The 20,423-nt window shown below is 37.4% G+C and overlaps 1 protein-coding gene across 1 annotated transcript in view; it reads right to left on the bottom strand.

Moving 5' to 3' along the window:
• Nucleotides 1–1,648: 1,648 nt before the first annotated feature.
• The window catches only part of nfatc3a (nuclear factor of activated T cells 3a), a 76,704-nt gene continuing 57,929 nt past the window's right edge, over nt 1,649–20,423 (bottom strand). The window contains exon 10 of the mRNA XM_087793390.1: nt 1,649–5,494. Within this exon, the coding sequence (XP_087649516.1) occupies nt 5,439–5,494 (56 nt within the window). The 3' untranslated portion in view covers nt 1,649–5,438. The remainder of the gene's footprint in view (nt 5,495–20,423) is intronic.

Below are 20,423 nucleotides of genomic sequence, written 5' to 3'. Positions count from 1 at the left end.
AACATGAAAAAATAATCGGAAAAGAAGGTAAAGTACTAAATACTATATACATATAAATTCCCGTTTTTTTGAAAATGTTAAGATGCTCAGTATTTATAAACACGTCTTTAATTTGAAATCAAGAGCGATTTTATTGAACGTTACGAATCTAAAAATTCAACAGGTCAAGATTACGTCACGGGGTCACGCAAGGGTCACACTCCGAACCAAGATACATCGATTGAAGGAACTGCGCATGCGCCTGCGCTAGTTGAACGTCCATGGCGCTAGCATGATGCTAAAGAGCAACAACAGGTGAATACACTTTATTTATCTCTGTTTCTTCTACAAGAGTTTTGTATTTGCACCAGTTAGTTTTTGTTAAACGCACCGTTTTATTGGCTCCATATACTGTATATAAGTACTTCCTGTGACATTTTTTTTTTCCAGTTTTTAGATTCATATTGTGTAAAAATGCTTTTAAACTCCTTTGTAAAAACTTTATTTGATTCACTCATATACATTAGCGTCAAAATTCTTGACGTGTTCACTATTTTTTATAAACACGTATAACGTTATTAAAAGTTTTAATAACTTTTGTCATAATTTGACATGTTTAGTTGTTGGAATGTGGAACGACGCCCCCTGGTGGTGACGAATATTTGATTGATAATATCAGAATATTTAATGATTAAATTGAATATCTAAATTATTTTTTTTATCTATAAGGATTTCATTTTTTTTTTAAATAATTAAATTAAATTATTTCTATATTAAAAGTGAAATATTTTTTATTTATTTAATAATTGGATTCAATAATTTCAATATCTATATTTTTAACACGTAGTTGTTCTTAATGTTGTATTGGCCTGTAAAAACTATTATACCTTAACATTTTCATATCGAATTTAAAAGGCTGCAAGTTAAATAAATATACATTTAATAAAATGTGCTTTTGTATTATTGGAATTGGAAAATAAAACTATGTATAAAAGATGTCGTTGATTAAAAAAACAAGAATATTTTAATTATGTGAAATAAAAACATTATTCAACTTTTAATATACAAATTAGTGAATTATTTGTTTCAATACATATCATTTATTTTTTAAAAATACTACATTTAAAAAATCCAAGTTTTAACTATATTGATATTCATCAGCACTTTTATTTGTAGTTTAAAAAAAATAGATTCCATTTTTATTTAATTTTTACCATATTTCTTTTATGGTTTTCAGCTCAATTAATTTTGTTTAAAAGAACATAATTATATTTTCTTTATCTACAATTAACGTTTAAATATTCACAGTGTTTGTTTATTTTTGTGTTGCAATTAAACTTCCGGCCGCTGGATGGCAGCATTCACTAGGTCCTTTACAGCTATAGGAACGATTTAAATTCTGCGATAGAGTTACTGAGGATGAGAGGATACAGTGACTCCAGCAGCTTTTAAAGCTGAAGTTTGTTCATATTTTGGTTTGAAAACAAATGAAAGCAGTTACGACTTCGTCAAGAGTCATGTGGTCTGTAAATTGTACAACACCAGAGTCAAGTACTCGACAATACTACACATATATCCTTGTTACTACAGTATATGATAGCATTGAAATACGAGGAACATTATCCTTTATTTAATAATGCATGTGAACAAAAAGCACTGGAGACACAAACAGCATTTTTGACTCTTTATTAATGTCCACTACGATGAAGCTACAGTATGATGAAGGTTCTCCCTTATAATTTCATAAAAGCACTGCAGTCTTAAAAATTACAAAATATTTAACATACAAAATGTACAACAATACAAGGCTCGGTAAACATCAGCTAAACCTGCATTTCCCTTTAAATTTACAAAAACCTTTCATTCATACACGCGTGTGTGTGTGTGTGTAGCTAATGTGTTGCATGTGTGTGTGTGTGTGTTACATGTGTGTGTGAGACTGTAGGAATGACAGTATCAAAAATATCGTGAACACATTGTTCGCTCTTTGGTTGTGACAGAAAACTGCTGGTTTACTTTTGAGTTCCTTAAAGATTCTGAATCCAGACTCGCTCCCGCCTAGTGACCCACACATGTGTCCAGGGACCCACACTCACACACACTCACACACACAACAGTTACCGACGGTCAGGCGCTGCTGACCAGTCTTTAGTCGAGACACGTAAGGCATCCTGAAGTTCACAGAGTCCATCCTCTCGTCGTCTGAACGTCATTTCCGTTTATTTGCTGCTGCTACGGTTGCATAGCCCGAATACACAAGTGTGTGTGTGTGTGTGTGTGTGTGTGTGTGTGTGTGTGTGTGTGTGTGTGTGTGTGTGTGTGTGTGTGTGTGTGTGTGTGTGTGTGTGTGTGTGTGTGTGTGTGTGTGTGTGTGTGTGTGTGTGTGTGTGTGTGTGTGTGTGTGTGTGTGTGTGTGTGTGTGTGTGCCGGGACTGGATCAGCGACAACACAAACGCACACACAATGACACACGCAGACAAGGCGGACGGACAACACAGAATCAAGCCGCTAGAATAAAAGTCTACATCTAGAGGCATCAAGGTCTTTTTAATTTTAATTATTTTTAAATGTAGCTGGAAGGTTGTTAATAACACTGTCGTACCTGCGACACCTGTGACGCCTCATGGACGTCGTCACCACCAGTGATAACAACACTGTAACTACACTTATAACAGGTTTAATTAAGAGAATATTACTGTCACATGCAGTAATGGAAGACCTGAGAAATGTCCTGACCAGTTATTACCATGTTATTACACTTTATTTTAAAGCACCACTTTGCACTTTTGACAAATTTAATAGCTGATAATGATGTTAACCTGTTTATTACACTTTCAAGTACAAGATGTTGAAGAAATGTTTGCCTGGTTATTAACGTGTTATTACACCTGCAAATTCTCCTTTGACAAATATGTGAGGCAGGGAATAATTACAGTGTAAGTAGTTTTAAAACTTGACAAAAGTATAAATACACGCAATGTTTGATTGTTTACATTTTCGCTGTTACAGTTTTTTTTAACACATTTTAATATTAACATGGTTATGTATTACTATAGATTTGAAATACGTACCTCATTAACTAGCTGTTATTACACTGTAATTATTTATAATATGGTTTTGAGTAGGGGTGTTAAAAATATTAAGATATTTATTTGTTTAGCTTTTAAATTTAATTTTTACCATATATATTTATAGTTTACAGTGCAATTCATTTTCTTTGAAAGAAAGTAATTCTATTTTGTTGATCTAATATCAACAGCGATTTAAATTTTTGGCCAGTCATCACATCCTTCACGGCTTAAGGAACGATTGAATCCTGCAAAATCCCGGTGATGACTGAGGACGAGAGGATACAGTGACTTTCAAAGCTAATGTTTGGACATACTTTGGTTTGAAAACAAATGAAAGCAGTTACGACTTTGTCAAGAGTCATGTGGTCTGTAAATACTACAACACCAGAGTCAAGTACTCGACAATACTACACATATATACTTGATACTACTGTATCGCAGTATAATGTATCGTTTACCCGGTTTCCTATCGCCAGATTCTTGCCAATAAACACCCCTAGTGTTATGACATATGCTATTAACATACCTTATAAACTAGCTGTTATTACAACGTAAATATTCATAATTTAGTTGTAAGTCTACGTATGTTATTAACTTTCTTTGGTCTGTCAAATACAATGTCTTTCATAACAATATATTTTAAATGGTTTTTATAGCAATATATCTGGAAACTAAATGTACTATTAAACTGTGTTATTGTGTTGAAATACTTTGTGTCATTAATTATTTTTTTTTAAATAAAATTGTTACTACAGTGTTATTACACTGTTGAATGTCCTTCTCAAAGTGTCATGTGACTCTGGACGACTGGCAGTGACATTATCATAAGGCGCCAGGACAGGTGTGCAGCTGTTCCATAGTAACGACAGTGTTATTACCAGCCACCACACTCGTGTTGAAGGCTTCAGGCAGACGTGTGAATGCATAGCAGAATCATTTTCACCTGGAAAGTGACTGGAAATGGACACAAGAACAGACAAAGAAAAGTAGCGACGCTCCTGGACCGAGTCACGCAGGAGCGTCTTTGTCGAAAGACTGGCGTCGCGGCGACGCCTCGTCTGTTACGGGAGGTTTGTGAGCAGGAACCAGCCTCGGCTCCTCCAGTCTCTTATTGCTGCCTGGCGGGAATCGAACCAACGCTCCTCGGGTCAATTTTTTTTAAACAGGTTTTTTTTTTTTTTTAACGACTTGACGAAGAGCTGACGGCTTTTCTAATTCGCTGGCATGTTTAGAAGGCACTCAAGGGCCCGAGGGAGATTGGGTGAATTATTGCATCAGGTTCTATCAGGGACGTGTCGCAGCAGGTTCGCTGTCGGAGAGTTGATGAGATCCTGTTGCTGAACACCAGCTGGTTTTCACAATGACACGGAACAGAACCAGCGCCGGACGATAGTTTGTTGTACCATTAGTTTGTGTGTTTAAAAAAACCCTCATTATATTGAACGGTTGAGTTTTCCATTGAAAATATTAAAACTTCTTATTTTTAATTGAAATATATTTATTATTTAAAGATGTAACAGATTAATTCAATAATCAATAATCAAAACTAAATTATGCATTTGTTTGCTGGCACTATAATAACAACATTTTATATTTAATATAAAAGGATTTAAACATATTTTAAAAGTATATTTTCTATTAGAATATCAAACTCTGTGTAAAATAAAATATATATATAAAAAAGTATATATTCTATTTGAAAATGTTTTTCTTTTAATTATTTACAACAAATTCAACTTTAAATATAGAAAATCATTGAATTGTGATATTTAAAAAGAACATCATGCTCAAAAATACAGAATTTTAATTAAATAAAAGTTTAAATATTTGAAATGTTAAATTCAACCATTCAATATTCTGACACTGATGAACTTTCATATGTGTTTGTGTCACTTTCGTCTGTGTGTGTGTGTGTGTGTGTGTGTGTGTGTGTGTGTGTGTGTGTGTGTGTGTGTTCATGTGATTGTTCATTTTAGTCAGATGGTGGCGCCATTTTTCTCATCTGTTTTTAAGGGACTCATTAGCGCGTCGTCCAGGAGTTAACTTAAAGGAAAAAGTTGTACAAGAAGTGCTAAAGATTATTTAGCTTAACTCTGCAGTAGAGAAGCGTTGTCATGGTAACCAGAGAAACAATTGACTGAAGGTATCCAGGTAAAAAAAACAAGTGTAAATCAAGTGAATTTGTGTTGCATTCTGGGAGTTAAAAAAAAACTCTGTGAAAGTTCGAGAGGAAAGCTTGGGACCGAAACAGGCGTCTTGAGAACTTAATGAAGCCGGTCCTCTGACATTCTTATTCTCCTACAGAAGTCCGACCCCTACCAGGGGTCACCGTGAGGTCACCAGCGGATCCTCCTCCATCACCAGGGGATCGTGGTCGACGACCCCGAGCTACGACTGAGCAGGTGAGCGTCCGTGGGCGATGTCTCTGCCGATGATCTCGTTCACTGAGGACAGAGACGACAAATACGATCTTAATAATTCATCTCAGCATAAGACACGTGAAGACAGAATTATTTAATCATGACCTGAATACACTTCTTTAAATCAAGCGCTTTTAAATCATATTGACGTTGATCAGTGGGTGCGGTTTCAAGAGAACGACCAGCAGAGGGCGATCTTGTCCCGCGTTACAGGGAAACGAGCCAACGAGAGAAATGATTGCGACTCAGTTTCTGATCAGCTCTGAAAAAACTTGAAAAAAAAGACCTCTTGTGTTGTTGTTGTTGTTCACTGAGGCCATGAGCCACACAGCGGGGGGCTTGAGGGAGGAGGATGGGGGGAGACACAACTGGAAACCTAATTTCCCGAAGGAGATCTTCAGACGGATGAATAAAGTCTATTCTATTCTACAACTTTGAAATAATGGAAACTCTGATTTTTTAAAAAATAAGAAGACATCTGCCAATACATTATGACCATTTGTGTTGAGAACGTATCTGAATGAAAACACTTGATCTCTATTTCTGTAAAGTTTCTGCTAATAAAAAAAACTAATCATACACCTCATTTAAAATATTGTTCTGTAAGTGTAGTTTCCTTTGAGTTCTGTGTTGTGTTAACAGTGTAGGATGTTTTTCAACTCCATGAAAACATGATTATAAATAATCAATTCTGTAGAATATCACATTAATTTATAATTTATTATATTTAAGCTGTTTTATGGATCTTTAATTAATGACATTTCAACTCAAGCACACTCTTATTTACTTACTTTATAATATATATGTATATACTCTCTCTCTTTATATATATATATACACACTTATTTATTTGTGCATAAAATCTTTAATGTATTTTGTAATATTAACATTAACTTATAAACATAAATATATATTTTGCTTTTTATCTACGTTTTTCTACTTTTTTTCTTTTATATATTTCATCCATTTTACGGGTTCAAAGTATACAAATTGAGCAGTCTGAAGCAGAGATAAATTAAAGTTAGAATGAATAAATAAATCAATGTTTATATACACAGAAATAGTGCAGTTGTTCAACAACAACAAAATAAATGAATCAAAATGTATTTATTTATTTATCTTGACATGTTTTTTTTATTTGTTCAGTTGTTTACTATTATCAAATTATGTATTTATTTTTTAAGATATATTTAATGTATCATGCTTCATAAAACGAGCTGTTGAAGAACAATTGAGGAAGTTAATAAAGTGAAAACTAGTTAATCATACCCAACAGTTGGAAGAGAATAGACAAACACAAACAACAAATACAACGAAATAAAGCGATAAAGTGAGGATAAAAATGCTATACCACGTCCGTACACTAGTTCAAACGTTCAAGTCGTTTATTGAAACGAGCAGATCAGTCGAGCGTCACTTCATCACAGATGCTGCTCTTGATTCTGCGCCTGACATTCAAACATTTATTTCGTGTTCGTCTGCTCGCTGTCACTCACTCCATCCTGTTCGCGTGGGAGGCGCTTCCTTTCCCATGTTCTCACACACACGCAGACGCGCACACACACACACACTCTCACACACACACTTCACAGTGGCTGCAAAAGTCATCTTGTCCTGGTTTGCATAATAACGAACATATGATCAGCCGTAACATTATGACCATCTGCTGAGTTAGTTCACTGTTACAGTTTTTGTTTATTTACATATAATAGTGTTTTATAACCCGTTTTTATTTTGTCCTATAAATGTTTAAAGTTATTCTAAAGCTTAAACTAAGTCTAAGAAAAATATATACATTACTTTTGTTTAGGTTAACTTTCAAATGTATCATAACATATTTCAAATATTTGATGTAAAGATTTACTTGTATTCTTTTACAATAACTGAACTATAATGATAGTTTTCTACATTTGTTGGATGGTTTTAGTTACAATGTATGTAACATTAAATGTATTATGACTTAAATGATTTCCCCAAATAAAAAATATAATAAAAATTTGATCTAAAAGTTTTGGCTTAATTTTTAACAACATTTGGAATAAAGTAGTTTAATTTGTTTTTATTATTTTCAAGATTTATAATTAATAAATTGTTTATTAAGAAGTTATTGTTCTAATAGTTTCTTAAGGTTTTAATGGACCAGACTGTTCTTAATAATATGGAAAATTATTGTAATTCTTTATGAAATAAAATATAAATATACATTCTGATTATTTGGATATAGGTGTCGATATATACAGTATGTAGTGTAATGGTAGAATAATATACTTGAAAATATGTAAGTTATTTATATTTACTTATTCTGTTTTCTACTATTTATTGTTAATATTTATCATAATATCTATTATATTTTTTAGTAATTATTCACATACGTTTAATAATGTATTACAATTTGTAAAATATTTAATCTATTTTCATGCAATTTGGTATTTTTGGCAGATATATGTATAATAATAGTATAATAACAAGATAATGTATTTTCCAAATAAAATGTGTTGTATCGACTTGCATAATGATTACAATTTGTATTGTTTGTCGCTCAAACATTTACTTCGAGTCGACTGAAGCTCTGACTCACGGCGTCGTGACGAGTGCAGCAGCGACTCCTCCAGTGACGCTCTTAACTCAGATGGAGTGATGGTCGATGACAGTCGAGAGATTATTCAGTGCTCGAGTCCTCGTAGTAGTCGAGTCTCTAAATGTCTCAGCAGGAGGGAGATCCTCTACACATGACTCTCAGGGGGTCTCCCTCCTAATATACCGTCCCACTCAAACTCCTCCTGACTCACTTGCATTACAAGCAGGAATCTGTGTGCAGTTTTTACTTAGAAACAGAAACGTTGTACGTTAAAAAGAAGAAGAAGAAGTTGAGATGTAAGAAAACTACTAACTATATCACATAAACAAGGAGTTGCTTCATGCTACAACATGATGATAATACACAACAGGCGCTTTAGAAATAACCAATAATTACTTACTTGCATGTCATGACATTATACTTTGTTATTACAAGTGTTTGCATTAAAGTAGAAACACATTGTTACAACACAATTCGTCGTGAAGTGTTTCTAGTACGTATGGTGTTGTTAGTTAATGATTCATTACTATGGTTTTTCAGCTTTTCAGTAATGGTTCGTTACTAGTTGTGTTCATTACTAGTTGTGTTCGTTACTAGTCGTGTTTGTTACTAGTCGTGTTCGTTACTAGTTGTGTTCATTACTAGTTGTGTTCGATACTAGTCGTGTTCGATACTTGTCGTGTTCGATAAAGTCATGTTCATTACTTATCATGTTCGTTACTAGTCGTGTTCGTTACTAGTTGTATTCGTTACTAGTCTTGTTCGTTACTAGTCGTGTTCGTTACTAGTTGTGTTCGATACTAGTCGTGTTCGATAAAGTCGTGTTCATTACTTATCGTGTCGTTACTTATCGTGTCGTAACTAGTCGTGTTCGTTATTAGTCTTGTTCGTTACTAGTCGTGTTCGTTACTAGTCGTGTTCGTTACTAGTCTTGTTCGTTACTAGTCGTGTTCGTTACTAGTTGTGTTCGATACTAGTCGTGTTCGATAAAGTCGTGTTCATTACTTATCGTGTCGTTACTTATCGTGTCGTTACTAGTCGTGTTCGTTACTAGTCTTGTTCGTTACTAGTCGTGTTCGTTACTAGTCGTGCTCGTTACTAGTCGTGCTCGTTACTAGTCGTGTTCGTTACTAGTCGTGTTCGTTACTAGTCGTGTTCGTTACTAGTCGTGCTCGTTACTAGTCGTGCTCGTTACTAGTCGTGTTCGTTACTAGTCGTGTTCGTTACTAGTCGTGTTCGTTACTAGTCGTGTTTGTTACTAGTCGTGTTCGTTACTAGTCGTGTTCGTTACTAGTCGTGTTCGTTACTAGTCGTGTTCGTTACTAGTCGTGTTCGTTACTAGTCTTGTTCGTTACTAGTCGTGTTCGTTACTAGTCGTGCTCGTTACTAGTCGTGTTCGTTACTAGTCGTGTTCGTTACTAGTCGTGTTCGTTACTAGTCGTGCTCGTTACTAGTCGTGCTCGTTACTAGTCGTGTTCGTTACTAGTCGTGTTCGTTACTAGTCGTGTTCGTTACTAGTCGTGTTCGTTACTAGTCGTGTTCGTTACTAGTCGTGCTCGTTACTAGTCGTGTTCGTTACTAGTCGTGTTCGTTACTAGTCGTGTTCGTTACTAGTCGTGCTCGTTACTAGTCGTGCTCGTTACTAGTCGTGTTCGTTACTAGTCGTGTTCGTTACTAGTCGTGTTCGTTACTAGTCGTGTTCGTTACTAGTCGTGTTCGTTACTAGTCGTGCTCGTTACTAGTCGTGTTCGTTACTAGTCGTGTTCGTTACTAGTCGTGCTCGTTACTAGTCGTGTTCGTTACTAGTCGTGTTCGTTACTAGTCGTGTTCGTTACTAGTCGTGTTCGTTACTAGTCGTGTTCGTTACTAGTCGTGTTCGTTACTAGTCTTGTTCGTTACTTATCGCATTCGTTACTTATCGAGTTTGTTATTTATCGCGTTGGTTACTAATTGTGTTCGTTACTAAATGCATTTGTTACGTATCGGGTTTGTTATTTATCGGGTTAGTTACTTATCACCTAAGTTACTTATATTAGTAGTAACTAACCATTTTCACCTACAAATGTGTTACTAAAGGAGTCGTTTCTAAAACAGTTGTCAATATATGTCTTGATACTGAACAATGTGAAATCAACTCTTTCAGATCCGCAAATGTTTGTCAATCAACCAGTCGTTACCAAGCATATTAACAATCGTACCAAATGTGTTTTAACCTTTGATATGTTGTTACTCAAAGATTTGTCATTCATAACTAATTAATGTGTCGTTGCCAAGGTAAATATTGTTTCATTTTTAATTTTTTCATTTAAGCTACTTTTCAAAACCAAACTTTGCCTTACAAAAAAATTATTTAATCAGATTTTGTTGATTTCTCATCTATGTGAGGGTAACTACAGAAACATTAAGCTGCAGGTCGTCCTTCCATGTTTTTAAACTCACAAACTGTCCTAACAAGAATGTAAATATTCCGCTGAAGACACGGGGGCGCTAGAGTGATTCGTGAGCTTCAAGTTGAGCAGAAAGGATTTCCATCATGCAAAAGTGAGGTGAACCGGGGCAGCCTGACATTCACGGTCCTGTCAGATGGAAAGTGACTAATCGTCCCCACGAATGTCTGTGACACATTAAAAAAAGTTCCCTGACGTGAAGAAGCTTTTCTCCGGCTGAGCAAATAAAAGTGGACTCCTTCATGAATCCACCTGCAGGTGTGCGTAGCAGGTGTGAATCTAACGTGGCGCCGTTCAACGACCGCACATCCCGGACTCGCACCCGTGTGGTCGAGGCGTCTCCGGCGAGTCGGTGGGTCTGTGATTCGTCAGCAGGTTTCCTCCACTTCATCTGACAATAAGTGATTCACAAGAACCACCAGGCTTCACCCGGCAGGACCAGACTGGCCCGGATCAGTGAGCCTCCCTCGGTCCTGGCTCTCCGCAGGTCCGATCGGAACCAGGAAAACCAGCTGACTCGCTTCTGCTGCCAAAACCACAATTGCACTTTTCCAGAGATGAACGAGTGCAAGAGACGTTCACTGAGGTCGTCCATGGGTCCACAGTCGAGGAGAATTGGCCCCACATAGGGGCCCTTTGATAGCATCTGGCTCTATGACACGTGTTCAATTCCACAGCTGTATAGTTCTTACTTCCAGATGATTTCCTTACTATTCCTGACATAAATACTCAATAATACTTCATATTTATGTTTGAAAAATACGACTTTTTTCATATTATCATTTTAAAAAAGATTTTTGTTTGACCTTAATATACAAGATGTCCAGCAACTTGAGACGTATTTAATTATCCACCGCCCCTAAGATAACATCAAATATTTGTGCACAGAAATGTCAACTTGTAGACTTGACCCTTGTGCTATCACAGGGTCATGGTGACCCGTAGGCCTAAAACAAATTTTGTTTGAGGTATTGTGACCCTACGATACGTATCATGATACAGAGTCAACGATACAATATATTGTGATACTGTAGTAACAAGTATATATGTGTAGTATAGTCGAGTACTTGACTCTGGTGTGGCAGAATTTACAGACAACATGACTCTTGACGAAGTCGTAACTACTTTCATTTGTTTTCAAACCAAAATATGTCCAAATATCAGCTTAAAAAGTTGCTGAAATCAACTATATCCTCTTGTCCTCAGTCCTCACCAGGATCTCGGCGGCTTTCATTGTCCCTTTAACTGCGGAGAACGCAATGACTGCTGCCATCTAGAGGCCAGGAGTTGAATTGCAACCCACAAAGTGAAGCTCTGTAAGCAGGAAAGACAGAACTTAAAAGTTAGAACATTTTTATATTCATGATTTGTAGTCGTTCTGGTGCTTCATAGTTGTAACAATAGAAATGGATAAAGTTTTCGATGGATGTTTTATTTTTTTAAAGCTGAGAGAAAGAAAAGAAAACAAGCCCCGGCGGTTGCTCAATGTGCAAATGTAGTTATTGTGTTTGACACTGACTGAACAAAGCAAGTGTTGTGGATGATTCTCCACGAACCAATCACGGTCAAACTAGCTTCCACCTCAAGACACGTCATTAAGGGAAGTTAAATATCAAGCATTTTTGTTTTCTACACACATTCGTGTTCGTCCAGGAGGAAAAAGATCTGGAACATTTCACTTCACTTACAAAAATATCTTCCTCGTCAAGTGCCACACATTAAAATGAATCATCAAAGTCAGTGAATGTCACTCGCTGTCATTCGCTGGTAGCAGATCAATGGAAATATATCAGAATAATGGATTAAATTAAACTTAGATTAAATTCAACATTGTGTCAATAATGAAATTTAAAAAATATATATATATATATATATATTTTTTTCTTTTCTACCAAAGAGTTTGATATTTTAAATTAAATATAAAAATGTTGGTATAATACCACCAAACAATAGGAACAAAAGTATCTTAATACTCTTGGTATTGTCTGGCGGCACACATTATATCAACTTCTTATATTGGACAATGTAGGAAACATTTTTAAACTTGGAGCACTTATTTTAAATGATTTCAAGATAAAATATCAAGCTTCATGTGTACAATAAAATGCATAAAAACATTTTTTTTTATTTTATTTCTTTTATATAATTTATTTTGAAAATATTACAATTTTGTAAATCAATCATTAACAAAAAAGGTTTTGTATACACATTTTTTAATTTTAGTTTGTGTTTTCAAGAAACTATTGACTCTCTCTATTGATTGATTTTATTTTGAAACTTCTACATTTTTTAAATTTAAATGTTGTTTTTTAGGCATTTCATTATTATTTAATGAATTAACAATTATTTTTTATATTAAATTTAAAAGTCTACAGAAATTTTGAACAATTATATTGACAAAAAAAACTTTACCTTTCAATATAGAAAATATTTAAAAAAAAATCATATTATTCACAATCAACAATTAAAACAAATTTTCAGTTAAAAAATTCCAACGTTTCAACATTTACATTTGATTCAACCTGATATTCTTCCATACGCCTGCACTATGGTCAAGTCTTGGGCCGAGAGAGACAAAAATTAATTTCCCACTCAGACGCCAGAAGAAAACCCGGATCACCAAACGCCGCCAAACCCGCGACACATGTGCCGCAGTTCGTTTTGGAGACATGATGAGTTAAAAGCATGGCGTCTTCACTTCGCATGTGGAGAGTCAATAACATCAAGTCGGTGTGTTTCTTTCAAGCTAACTGGAAGGTTTCTTGGCGGTTGTCGTTTCCTCCAAAGCCCGGGGTCTCTCCGGAGCCAAGTCTTCTGCATTACACCCCTAAGACCTTAATGGAATGGAAAAATGACACACAAAGTCCGTTTCCATTTCATTCAGGAGGAAAAAAGAGCCGCAAATGTTTGCCATTGTCTCTCACGGGCCGCGCGACTCCTTCCATTGTTTACTGCGGTCGTAATCAAGAGTTCTGCTCGGGTTTACGACGCTGCAGGCGAGCGACCTTTTCTTCGTGAGCCAGTCAGGTGAGTTCAGCGAGAGAAAGATGTATCACAACAAGTGATTCATCGACTCCAGTCGCTTGTTTACGTTACATTCTCAGAGCTGCTGGAACACTGGAGCTTTGAGAAGAAACCCTGTCAACAAGTGAACTCCCATGATGCCTTTCTACACACTGCTCTATTCAATTCTATGTCTATGTGGCTATGGTGATTGTTAGCTGAGATTGGTTGGCTGGGCGGCAAAGCATTATGACAGCGGTTTAAGTCACCTTTACTCAGAGGGTTGTTGGGAGGGTTGCTGTTACCGTAAGCTGTTACAAGCAGTTGCGCTATATAACCACTAGAGGGTCATGTCTCCTTTAAAACACCTCCTAATCCCATTATAGAAAACCCCTTCCAGTAGAAATCAGACAAAAATGCTTTTATTCTTGTAGACCCACTTTGAATAGGTACGTTGTTGTAGCCAACATAGATAAATCACAGAACTTACTTCAACCGCTTTTTAGCGTATAAGGTGCATTTAAAATCTTTTATTTTTCTTAAGAATCGAAGTGCGCCTTTCCAGAGTAAAGTATAAATTCTAGTTTTACTTACTGACCACAAACCTATTTTATGTGTTACATGGTGATCAAAAACCTCTCAAAATGTTAAGGTTAACTACGATGCCCACTGCGAGTCACCGTAGTGTTACTCCAGGAGTTACCTTGGTGTTACTCCAGGAGTTACCGTAGTGTTACTCCAGGAGTTACCTTAGGGTTACTCCAGGAGTTACCTTAGTGTTACTCCAGGAGTCACATTAGTGTTACTCCAGGAGTTACCTTAGTGTTACTCCAAGAGTCACATTAGTGTTACTCCAGGAGTTACCGTAGTGTTACTCCAGGAGTCACCTTAGTTTTACTCCAGGAGTTACTGTAGTGTTGCTCCAGGAATCACTTTAGTGTTTCTCCAGGAATCAACTTAATGTTGCTCCAGGAGTCACCTTAGTTTTACTCCAGGAGTTACTGTAGTGTTTCTCCAGGAATCAACTTACTGTTGCTCCAGGAGTCACCTTAGTGTTACTCCAGGAGTTACTGTAGTGTTGCTCCAGGAGTCACTTTAGTGTTTCTCCAGGAATCAACTTACTGTTGCTCCAGGAGTCACCTTAGTTTTACTCCAGGAGTCACCGTAGTGTTACACAGGGAGTCACCTTAGTGTTACTCCAGGAGTCACCTTAGTTTTACTCCAGGAGTTACCTTGGTGTTACTCCAGGAGTTACCTTAGGGTTACTCCAGGAGTCACCTTAGTGTTACTCCAGGAGTTACCTTAGTGTTACTCCAGGAGTCACCGTAGTGTTACTCCAGGAGTCACCGTAGTATTTTTCCAAAAGTTAAGGGTTTATTTATTTGTGTAAACATTGACATGTGTAGACGTTGACAGCCCTAATATTCAGTGGTACTTCTTTCAACTTGTGGTGCAATAAACAGAAGAAGAACCAAACAATTTTCTCGTTACTCTGGCGATACTGTTATTCAAAAGAACTTGGTGATAAGTTTGCAAATTGTTGTAAAATTAAGCAATAGATTCAAGGTTTCACTGAATACTCGCTGAGATAAGAATCAAAGGGAGTGTACCACGGTTCAATTTAAGACCTTGCCCTTGGGCACGGCAGCAATATTTAAACTCCAGCAGTGGGTGACCTGATCCCAAAGAGGTTTTTCTGACAAGCTGTGTGTGTTGTTAATGTGTCAGTGTGTCTTTCAAGCAGTGCTGGCTGCAGACTTTTGACTATTTTTAACTATCAAAGCCTCACACACACACACACACACACACACACACACACACACACACACACACACACACACACACACACACACACACACACACACACACACACACACACACACACACACACACACACACACACCCAGTCTGAGGCAGCTGAGCATTTGACGGTGCAAACAAACGACCAATCGGTCGTGAACACACACACACCTCAGCTACTACCTTTGCTTTGTAGACGATTGTGTTGGATAATATTTTTCCAAGTTTACGACGACGTCCTCTCAGCTGTTGACGAGTTAACACTTCAAGTTCAAGTGATCCTGTTTTCTATTCAGGTTTCTGAATGTGCCCGACAACGTCTCAAGTCATATTCATGTGTAAACATGTCGGCATGTTGGCCCTAAAAGTTGTGCAATATTTATTTTCTTCTCTTCATGATAAGGTTTCAAAAGCACTGTGACATGTCAAATAATAATAATAGCTTTTGCCCTTCTACTCCCGGGGAATAAAATTGTATTACTCGTTTATTATTATTATTATTATTATTTGACATGTTTTACTTTCAAAGTATCATATATATATATATTTTTTTACAATTTAAATGCCAATATTTGTTCATTTTTTCATTTTATTTAATTTTTAAAACGTAAAATGCTGCGAGATTCCAACATTGACTGGGTATGAGAGGATACAGTGGACTCCAGCAGCTTTTAAAGCTGATGTTTGCACAAGTTTTGGTTTCAAATTAAATGAAAATCAGTTACGACTTTGTCAAGAATCATGTGGTCTGTAAATACTACAACACCAGAGTCAAGTACTCGACAATACTACAAATATATCCTCGTAACTACAGTATCACTTTCTATTGTATTGTTGACCCTGTATGGTGATGTGTATTGTATCACCAGATTTTTGCCAATACACAACAATAGCCTCGCTGTGTACAAATAAATCTCACACATATGAATCAATGCTAATCAATCTCTAGAAGAAAATGATTCAAACGCGTCGAAAATTCCGCTTGTTCCTCATTCAGTTATGGGTGTAAGTTACTCACATAATTAGTCGGGTTGAACCTTCTAAGCTGCACTAACTACGAGTCTCTCAGGTTTTCGAAACGAGGATTCTAAGGAGTAACTTCTTGAAAGCGCTTTGTCTGAAAATAGACAAGTATTAAACGTTTCTTTACTTGTGGTTTTTAATCTTTAATTTTTTGCCGCGTGTCTCTGGGGGAACTGGAGCCTATCTCAGTTTTTCAGGAGAGAGGTAGGGGACACCCTGGACAGGCTGTCTGACAAAGGGCACACAAAGACATACAACCGTTCACACACACTAAAACCTAAAGACAATTTTTCTCAAAGTTCCCAATCAACCTCTGCATGTTTTTGGACTGTGGGAGGAAACCGGAGTGCCCGGAGTAAACAATCGCGACATCAAGTTTAAAACAAAAGTCCTTCAATAAACCTTTTTACAGTTTTTTACAGAAGCCCTCGAATCCATCGCTATCCCCATTTTCAGCGTCACATCACTGCAGTGAATTCAAAGTAGATATTCGAACTGCATGTCTCAGCGTGGTGACCCTGTGGCGGTTTGGACACTGAACTTGTCGATCCATCTGTCTCGTCAGTCTGTCCTCTCACCTCCTGGGTCTCTCTCTCTCTCACACACACACACACACACACACACACACACACACACACACACACACACACACACACACACACACACACACACACACACACACACACACACACACACACACACACACACACACACACACACATACACACACAGTCACAACATAGTCAAGCCCATAAAGACAATATATCAGCACACACACTTCTAGCATGCGTCAAAGGCCATCTGCCTACCAACCCGAGTCGTTTTTCAGGGGAGGACCTACAGGGTCTTCTCTGCAGGCGCTATTGTTGTGCTGGACGTGACATGATACTGCAAAGGATGTTATTAATTAGGTGTAAGGAAATACTGATACGCCTAAATATCGTACTTTTTTTTTTTCAAGATTCCAAATCCGTTCAACATTTCTTACTTTTCTTTTTGGCTTTCAAATTATATTTTAATATTTGTAATAGTTATTTTATTGTGTAAACTTCAATAAATTGTTAAAGTAAGTAGTAAGTAGTTAGTATCATTTTTTTATTTACAATTAAGATGCAACTATTTATGGGGTGTATGTTCATTTTTGTGTTGCAATTTAACCAGCAATCCTCTGCAGTTAAAGCAAGAATGAAATGTTGCCTGATCCCAGCATTGACTGGGTATGAGAGGATACACTTGACTCCGTTTTTTAAAGCTGATGTTTGGACATATTTTGGTTTCAAAACAAATCAAAAGCCTCGTCAAGAGTCATTTGGTCTGTAAATTCTGCAACACCAGAGTCAAGTACTCGACAATTCTACACATATATACTTGTTACTACAGTATCACAATATATCATATCCTTGACAAAGTTTCTAGTGAATAGAGTCATAGAAGGAGTGATATTTTAAAGAAAAAACTCTTAAGCGTAACTATGTGTCTATATGTAATATAGTGGTCTGGCAGGCTGTCCAGGGTGTCCCTCACTTCTCACCTCAAACATGATTTAACCTAAAAACCAAAACAATCTGTTATTGCGACGTACAGGGGAAGACGGTTCAGCTGGAGGTTAGGGGGGAGAATGATGTTTGCAGATGATATAGTGATTGCAGGCAGGGGTGTTTGACTTTCATTGTTTTCAGACTGTTTGGTTGAGTTTTGAGCTCGGATCTCCGGATGACTGACCTCGACTTGCGGCTGCACGAACATCAGCTGCTGCAGGAGGATCAACAGGCTTCAATAAACATTTGGAGAGAAACTTCATGGGTGGGTTTTTGTTCAGTTAAAAACTCTTTTTATCTCCACGAGTGTTTGGATTGGTGCTGCAGCAGGGCCGACCGGGTTCTGTGTGGCGACCTCTTAAAAAGTGGATCTGGACGAGCGGCAGACTTCAAAACACGGCCTACAGAGCCGGCTGACACAGAAAGTTATTTTTAGACTCAAGCTCAAAGTGGAGGGTGTGGGGGGGGGGGGTCGCGATTCCAGCTGAAGCGTGTCACACCAAACTTCTTCTCACACTTGGACACACACACACACACACATACACACACTCACACAGCCAGTTGCCACAAACGGATGTGTGTGGAAAAGTGTCTGACAATTGTTGTCATCACCTGTGTGTGTTTCTGTACATTTGTGTGCAGCAACGTCCTGGTGAGGCGTTTTTGTGCACCTGAGAAGTTTGTGTTGTATTTAGTGTACTTATTTGTTAACTTGTTATTCCATATTTTCAGTGTATCTCTGACAGTTGTGTTGACGTGCTCGGCTTTACTTTTGTGTCTATGTAGCAGTGAGTTGTGTATTCATTCACTAGGGCATGAGTGTTTTGTGTTTTGGTACCTTTCCATCTGTTGTGTATCCTTGCATGTTTGTGTGTATTTAGTGTATATAATTGTTAACTTTTTATTCCGTATATTCAGTGTATCTCTGACAGTTGTGCTGACAGGCTGTGCGATTGTGTACTTAAGTCATTTGTGTTAGCGTTATATCAGCTCTGTGTTGTCCGTGGCTTTACTTTTGTGTCTATGTAGCAGTGAGTTGTGTATTCATTCACTAGGGCATGAGTGTTTTGGTATCTTTCCATCTGTTGTGTATCCTTGCATGTTTTTGTGTGTATTTTACACTGCAGTGTCGTCTGATCTTTATCCCTGTGTTGTGCTGTAATTGTGTGTTTTCTTAGTTTTTTCAGTCTTGGGGCTTATTATTAGTGGTACTTTTATGTACTTTTGTGCATCTACAAGAAGAATATTCAAAAAGAGTGCGAGTGTATACGTGTAACTCAACGACAACAACAACAGCTACTCTGTGTGTGCGCATGCATAAGTGCTGTGTGTTAATGACCCTCAGTAGTTGTGAGTTTCACACATGACTTATTGACACCAGCGCGGTGTTAATTAGCTTGACCCTTGCTAGCGCACAACATCGCACTCGGCTGCGCTGGACTCAGCGGGCTGTTTATTAACTCCAAACATTTGGACGTAAATCCGAAACAAAGAAACTCGCCGCCGGGTCCTCTCGCCCGCCCGAGTCACGGACACACACACACACTCACACACACACATGCACACCAGAGTGTGACGCAGCTCAATTCCCAGAACCCAGAAGCCCCCCAAAAAAATTCAAGGTGTTATAATCTTCCGACTGTTGCCACAGAAACGGCAGCTTAGCCGTTTCAATTAGTCTCTCTAATCTGATCCCATTGTGGAGAGTCTTATTGTGTCCATGTTACCCAACACGGCCGAGGCGCACTCGTGAACCCGTGTGCGCCGCTCGTGACGCTCGAAACAAGATCGCTCTGATCAGATACGGAGGATTCTGCGCGTGACGTGCGCAACAGCTGTCCGTCTGGATCATGTGACACAATCGAACACGAGATAATCTGTAATCCTGATTCAGATTCCTCGGAGATCAGAAGGAGAAACTAACTCTTTATCGACGATGCTTCCGACTGGAGTTGAGATGCACAGTAACTGATAATTCAACCATCATCTGCATAGAACTGTATGTACTCTAATCTTCATCCAGATTACAGACCAGATTCACTCGCACATGCATCAAGAGTAACACGACTTTCTCAATAATAGTAACCCTGGGTTCTGAAAGCAGAAAAGTTAGTGGGGTAGCAGCTGCAGTGCGGAGTTCATTGAGGGGGAGTGAGATCAAAAGTGAGTTTGTTTAAGTAGGGCTTCTTTTAGGTACCAGTTATGAATGATGCTTTTTTTGATACCAATATTATCAGATCAATTCTAAAATATTATGATAAAATGACATTACACATAGTACTAATTTTTAAGTTTCAGCTTTGGTATATTTCCACTCCAAACGGTTTTCTTACGGAACATACAGTATAAATCAACTTTTAACAGTTCAAAAGAAAACTTTCTCGCAACAAATCTATCTGATGTTCACTGTGTTCGCAACTATTTTTCAGTTAAAAACACGTATGATCAAGTTTTAAGATGATGATGATGATGATGAAGGTGATGATGATGATGAAGATAAAGATAATGATGAAGATGGTGATGACGATGAAGGTGATGATGATGATGAAGGTGATGAAGATAAA

This window comes from Callionymus lyra, chromosome 6, assembly GCF_982586985.1.
Source record: "Callionymus lyra chromosome 6, fCalLyr1.hap1.1, whole genome shotgun sequence".
In the NCBI taxonomy this organism is placed as follows: domain Eukaryota; kingdom Metazoa; phylum Chordata; class Actinopteri; order Syngnathiformes; family Callionymidae; genus Callionymus; species Callionymus lyra.
This window is presented reverse-complemented; position numbering and strand designations above follow the sequence as displayed.